This window comes from Schistocerca nitens, chromosome 2, assembly GCF_023898315.1.
Source record: "Schistocerca nitens isolate TAMUIC-IGC-003100 chromosome 2, iqSchNite1.1, whole genome shotgun sequence".
Lineage (NCBI taxonomy): Eukaryota > Metazoa > Arthropoda > Insecta > Orthoptera > Acrididae > Schistocerca > Schistocerca nitens.
The window spans coordinates 678,142,417-678,149,199 of NC_064615.1; the positions used below are offsets into that span (position 1 = coordinate 678,142,417).

Sequence of the window (6,783 nt, forward strand, 5' to 3'; positions counted from 1 at the left end):
GCAGCATAAAACTCGGTTTTCTCAGTTTTCAATCGCAGTCGACACACTGCTCGTTTCAGACGTCTATCAAAATGAACTGCAGGCTGTACAGTGTTGAAATTGTTTATACAATCCTCGAAATAATTACGCTTACCAACCATGAAGATGCCACAAAAATGTTCGATTCATTCTTAGAAATTTAGCAGACTCATCAACCTTCCCTCATAACCCTATGTGATAAGAGGCATCAAATAAAACTGACACAAATGGAAAAAAGTAAATAAACTGTTTATTATTTCAGCAGTATTCACCATGACCGTTAATTCATTTATCCCACTGTGTGACAAGACGGGCAGCGCCTTCATGGAAAAATATTTGTCGTCGCCTATGGAACCATGATTGTACCCATCAGGTTACCTTCCATTCAGAAGGCTGTTGCACGCAGCGACTGTTATATTGACTTGTAAGAAACAGATGTCAGCTATCAGTCGTCCTATTTAAATTTTATTGGCAGATCTAGATTTCAGCCTGAAACTAGCCATTCTCAATGCACTATCATTTTTGATCGATTCTTGTAATGCCTGTTGGTCAGGCTTCATCCACAGTTCATTTAATACTATTAAATGAATACTATTAAATGAACTGTGGATGAAGCCTGACCAACAGGTATTACAAGCATCGATCAAAAATGATAGTGCGTTGAGAATGGCTAGTTTCTAGCTGAAATCTAGATCTGTCAATAAAATTTAAAAAGAACGACTGATAGCTGAAATCTATTATTTACATGATTGTACCCAGTCGTGCACCTCCTCGTCTGACACAAATTGACGGACAAGAATTTCTTTCTCCAAGGCTACAAAAATATTTAAAAATTGCATGAGGAAGAGATTGGGACTGCTTTAGAGGGTGTGTAAGGGCTTCCCAGTGAAACGTTTGCAGCGTACTCATAACGTTGGCAACATGTGAGCGGGCATTATCCTGCAACCGAATGAAGTTGTCCGTCAACAGTCCTGAGCATTTGGACTTGACGGCATGCTTCAGTTAACGCACAGGGATATATGGACACTTCACAGAAATTGAAGCGCGCCGTCAAGTCCAAACGGTATCACTCTGTTGCAGGATAATGCTCGCCCACATGTTGCCTGGGTTGGTTAGAGTATGCTGGGAAGCCCTCACACATCCTCCACGTAGTCCCAATCTCTCCCTATGTGGCTTCCATATTTTTTGGAGATCTGTAGAAAGACATTCGTTGGCTGTCTATTTGCTTTGCAAGATGAAGTGCACATGTGTGTGCAATCAGGGTTCCATAGGCAATGGCAAATATGTTTCCATGAAGGCACTGATGTCTTGCCATACACTGGAATAACTATATTAGGAGTTAAGGCTTTTAATTTTGAAATAGAAAAAAATTTACTTACTTTCTTCCATCTGTCTCGTTTTCATTTATTTCCCTTATATACGAAGGTTAATCGGAAAGTAAGGAACGATCGGTCGCGAAATGAAAAAAACAGTGAAAATCTGATGAAGCTTTGCACATATGCGTTAGCACTATGTCTAGTACGCCCGTCGATCGCATCATGTCGCTCTTTTCAGTTCTGAGCTCACAGTGAGAACGTGAAGACGGCTAAAAATTAGCATCTCCCGCCAAGTATGAGGGTCTGGCGAAAGATTTCGCCTGAAGCTATGCAATCCACGTAACATAACTGTCACACGGTTCATTCTACAAGACAATTCTCAGCCGCACTCTGCAGGCGCAATGAAGATGCTCCTGCAGTGTTTTCGATGGCAAGTGTTTGATCACCCACAATACAGCCCATAATTGGCTACCCCTGAGGTTCATCTCTGCTCAAAGGAACTGCTGGCTATTAAGACAATATTTTGACACAGACAACGAGCTGCAGTCCAGAGTAGAAAATTGTTGAAATGCACTGGCGGCTGTCTTCTATAACGAGGTAATTGAAAAGTTGGTACAACACTACGGCAGATGTCTAAGTCTGAGCAGCGACTGTGTAGAGAAATATCTGGAAGGTGTAGCTAACAATTGCAAATAAAACAGTTTTGATTTTCACTGTGGTTTCCATTTCGCGAGCTATCGTTCCTTACTTTTCTAATAGCCTTCGTAATTACATACCTGTAGCTAGCGTACCTAATCCTTTCATTTTTTCTGTTTACAACAAATGCTGCATTCGAGGGTAGCTTTTATTGTTAGAAAATGTAAGGTATATACATTATCTTCTGAAACTGGTTAATGTAACAAATAGCTCACCAAATAAACTGTTTCCCAATGTGGGGTTACTAACAAGAAAACTTTCACTCATACGATGTAGCTCATACAAAGCAAATAAGCCTCTATCACTTTAACAAACAGCTTGTGAGAATAGCCATAAGACTTTCTGTGACGTTCAAAGCCTTCAAAACTGAAAATGACCTACATCAGATTCGTATCTACTCTCCAGCTTTGTTACATTTTTATCATAGTAGAGTACTTCAAGTATGTAATATTTATTTACTGGTGATGTTCTGCGATTCCCACAGGTTCTCCGTCGCTTCGCTATTCTCATGACTATGCTGGGGGAACTCTATCTGTTTGGTACCCGCCCCACAATGGCCGTGCAGCTGTCTGTCTACAGTATGATATTCGGAGCTGTCATAGCTGCCAGTAATGATCTGGCTTTCAGCGTTGAAAGTTACGTCCTGGTGTTGCTGAACGACTTTTTCACTGCGGCTTATGGAGTCATCATGAAGAAGAAACTAGATATTGCAGATCTCGGGAAGAATGGATTACTCTTCTATAACTCAGCAATGATGATACCATTTATAACAGCGCTTTCTTGGATAGCAGGCGACCTTGGAACAACAATGGAGTTTCCATTATGGAATGATCCTTTGTTCATTGCTTATTTTGTTCTCTCTTGCGTGTTAGGCCTATTTCTCAATTACTCAATGATGCTTTGCACACATTATAATTCTGCTCTCACTACTATGGTAGTGGGTTGCATAAAAAATGTCAGCATTACGTATTTAGGTATGATAATTGGTGGTGACTACGTATTCTCATGGGTCAATTTTTTGGGCATTAACGTAAGTGTAGTTGGAAGTCTGGTGTATTCGTGGGTTACATTTAGTCAAAAACAGCCTATAAAAACGGTTGTGCCAAAGATAAGTTCTGTGTAATATATGGCTGTTAAACTGTGGCGTTAATTGCGTCTTCTGTAAGACTGAAATACAGCGTGATCTGCGTTAGCAGTTGAAGTGAAGAAGAATATGACTTAGAAAGGAGCAGTGTATGCTTGCAAAGCACCAGTAAGATCCACACTGAATATTCACATTGTGAATATGTTATTGACATATTATTCTTTCCATGTGGAAAGTCAAATTCAATGATGATGTACCAGAAACTGGTTTTATAACCGATTCTCTTGTGTGCATATATACTATGTTTATATGTGATGTAATTTGAACCTTCTGTGCAGTAAAGTTATTTATTATCATACATAAATACAATGTAGTATTTGGCCATTACCTACCTTGATGTATCTACAGTTTATCTTGTTCTTAATGGATTCTCGCAACGCACGACAAACGCAGCCTGATAAACTAATTATTGGTCGATTACATAAGGTCATAAAGTAACCAACATTTAGCATCTTACCCCCAACGAAGAGAAATTTCACTTTTTTCTGACGTTCTTACATGACTGCATACGGCATATAGCATGCGCCCTCCATCCGGGCGTAGTGTGAACTGTCACCGCGATGTTCCAGTATAAAGTCATGAACGTTGCCACCTTGCACTGCGAGCATGGAAGACGATCGTGGAAGATATCTAAGCGGGCACCAACGACGGCTTAATGTTAAAAGTCACTACATGTATTGGGGATAGAGTGACAGCTATGAAAGAAAAGTTGACGAAAAGTTCAAGCGAAATGTTAAAGTAGAGTAAGTCGAATGTGTGCGAATTACGCAGCAGGACCACGATGCTGAGCGGAGTATCTACACCAAAGAAAAGGAAGAAGAAGAAGAAGAAGAAGAAGAAGAAGAAGAAGAAAAATGTGAACAATAAGCACCCCACTGACGAAATGGATAAATGTTTTGTAGAAACGAATGTCATAAATTTCTTTTATTTCCGTCAATGACCACAAAACTTTTTGGTCCTTGGACTACCGGTTTCGGACAGCAATGACCAATCTCAGATCTCCAGAAAAACATGAGAAAATCAAATACAACTACTGAACAATTTACATCCCATAACAATAAAATATGACATAATGAAAAGTATTACTTTCATAGATGTGGAAACATGAGTTTGAAAATCTGACAGAGCATACCTGTTTTACAGCGTGTCCTAATATAATAAAGTCATAGTTAGATCGTCAAGAAATACACAGAAAATCAGCTTTGCTACATCGGACACATTTAAAATGTGGTGCAAACGAGGTCATACTACCGGCAGAATCATCCTGTTAACAGCGCTGCAGTTCGGAACAAACTGAGATGCAGTGGCCGCAAATTACGTATGTGTCATTAGCATGTTATATGTCTTCATTTGTGTGGCCATATTGTCCGTAGTTGCTTTACATTACTTGACGGTATTTTCGATGGGGTAAAGCACCATCGGTGGTGTATAATTAAGTTATTTACATTTTGATTTGCTCCCCCAACCCAAAGAAAACCTCCATCACTATTCCTTCCCTTCTTTTACATTGTATGTAAATACTCAGCAATGTAATTAAATAGAATTACCCACCCACACACAGAATAAATTTAAAAAGAATTAAAAACAATATAGGCCAAAGACAAATTAGTAACAAGGTTGTGTTGGCAACACTACAGAACACAAACCACATTACATACTTAGAAGCACAGACGGCCTTTCCCTACGTAAGCGAGAAATCAAGCAGAAATTACCATAAGTGAAAATACCAACACAGTGTTAACAAACTGTTTTTCGACCTTACAGCAAATCAAAATGTAAATAACTTATTATAGACCACTGATGATGCTTTAACTCAATACGAAACACGTCTGTCGAGAAAAAAAAAATAACACGCATTTTTTTGTAGTTGCATCGACAGAACGAGAATACCCTCAAGAAATGTTAGATGTCGCTACTACACTACAGTGTCAAAGAAGCTGGTATAGGCATGCGTATTCAAATATAAAGATATGCAAACAGGCGGAACACGGCGCTTCAGTCGGCAACGTCTATATAAGACAAGTGTCTGGCGCAGTTCTAAGACCGCTTATGGCACCCCGGTCTCTTCTTTAAACTCCAAACCTACGCCCTGCCTATCAATTTTGTCCATCTGGTCGCTTCCTTCCTCTTACGCCGTCCTTCCTTTGACACCCTCCACAACACCAACTCCTGTATTTTTTATCCCACAGCTAGCGTTCCCCAGGGCTCCACCCTCTCCCCTCTCCTCTATCTCCTGTCCACCACCGATATGCCCAAGCCATCCCCACCTGTCTACCTCCCCCAATGCTGATGACACCGCCTTCCTGGCTTTCTATCCAACCCTTCAACAGTTCCAACACACCCTCCAAACCCACCTTCACCAGTTCACCACTTGGTGTAACCAGTGGTTTCTTCGTACCAATCACTCCAGAACCCAGGCAATCATCATAGGCCACACCACCCACTCCTTCCGTCTCCATGATTTCTACCTAACCATTTATGGACATCCCATCCAGCTCACTCCCACCCTTAGATACCTTGGCCTCACTCTCGACCCTCACCCTCCTGACCATTGAGCAGAAAGCCCATTCCCGCCTCCTCAAACTCCTGTCTGGCCAGACATGGGGCTGTTTTCCTCTCCCATCCCGTCCCTCCCCGGCCCCCTTCAGTGCGCCTCCCACTTCAAACCCATTTTCTCTCCCCTCCTTCTCGCCTCCTTTCCCTTCTCCCTCGTCCCCTACCCCTGGCAGATCCTACCAAGTTTTTATTAATCATCAAGTGTGCTCCCACCCTTAGGTACCTTGGCCTCACTCTCGACCCTCACCCTCCTGACCATTGAGCAGAAAGCCCATTCCCGCCTCCTCAAACTCCTATCTGGCCAGACATGGGGCTGTTTTCCTCTCCCATCCCGTCCCTCCCCGGCCCCCTTCAGTGCGCCTCCCACTTCAAACCCATTTTCTCTCCCCTCCTTCTCGCCTCCTTTCCCTTCTCCCTCGTCCCCTACCCCTGGCAGATCCTACCAAGTTTTTATTAATCATCAAGTGTGCTGCATTAATGTTGTGTCCAGCGCCATTCTACAGTGTCATCAGTGATGTGGTTTCAATTGTGTGCTCGACCTGTATATAGTCCACGATTCTTCCGTGCTGCATTGTCCGTCACGTGGCTGTTTTAATCGTTCTGCAACTTTTTATGCTCCAACTGTACTTCAAAAAAATGGTTCAAATGGCTCTGAGCACTATGGGACTCAACTGCTGTGGTCATTAGTCCCCTAGAACTTAGAACTACTTAAACCTAACTAACCTAAGGACATCACACACATCCATGCCCGAGGCAGGATTCGAACCTGCGACCGTAGCAGTCGCACGGTTCCGGACTGCGCGCCTAGAACCGCAAGACCACCGCGGCCGGCAACTGTACTTCGCCTGGTGCCTTTTAATCCTTACAGTGTGTGTTTTTGTGTGTACAATACTTTTTTAGATTTTTACCTCCGTTTTGCAGTCGCCACTTTTTGTATGCTTTCTTCTCTTATGTTCCATCTTTTTTGTTTCTATGTTCTGCCATATTTCCTTCTTTATATTGTTTTAAATGTCTTCCTGTCTACCTGTAATGTCTTTCGGCTGAAGAGCAGCT

At 42.0% G+C, this 6,783-nt stretch overlaps 1 protein-coding gene across 1 annotated transcript in view; it reads left to right on the plus strand.

The window, feature by feature from the left end:
* LOC126234550 (UDP-sugar transporter UST74c) overlaps positions 1 to 3,446 on the plus strand; it is a 93,465-nt gene extending 90,019 nt beyond the window's left edge. Inside the window, exon 4 of the mRNA XM_049943252.1 lies at positions 2,515 to 3,446. Within this exon, the coding sequence (XP_049799209.1) occupies positions 2,515 to 3,153 (639 nt within the window). The 3' untranslated portion in view covers positions 3,154 to 3,446. The remainder of the gene's footprint in view (positions 1 to 2,514) is intronic.
* The last annotated feature ends 3,337 nt before the right edge of the window (positions 3,447 to 6,783 follow it).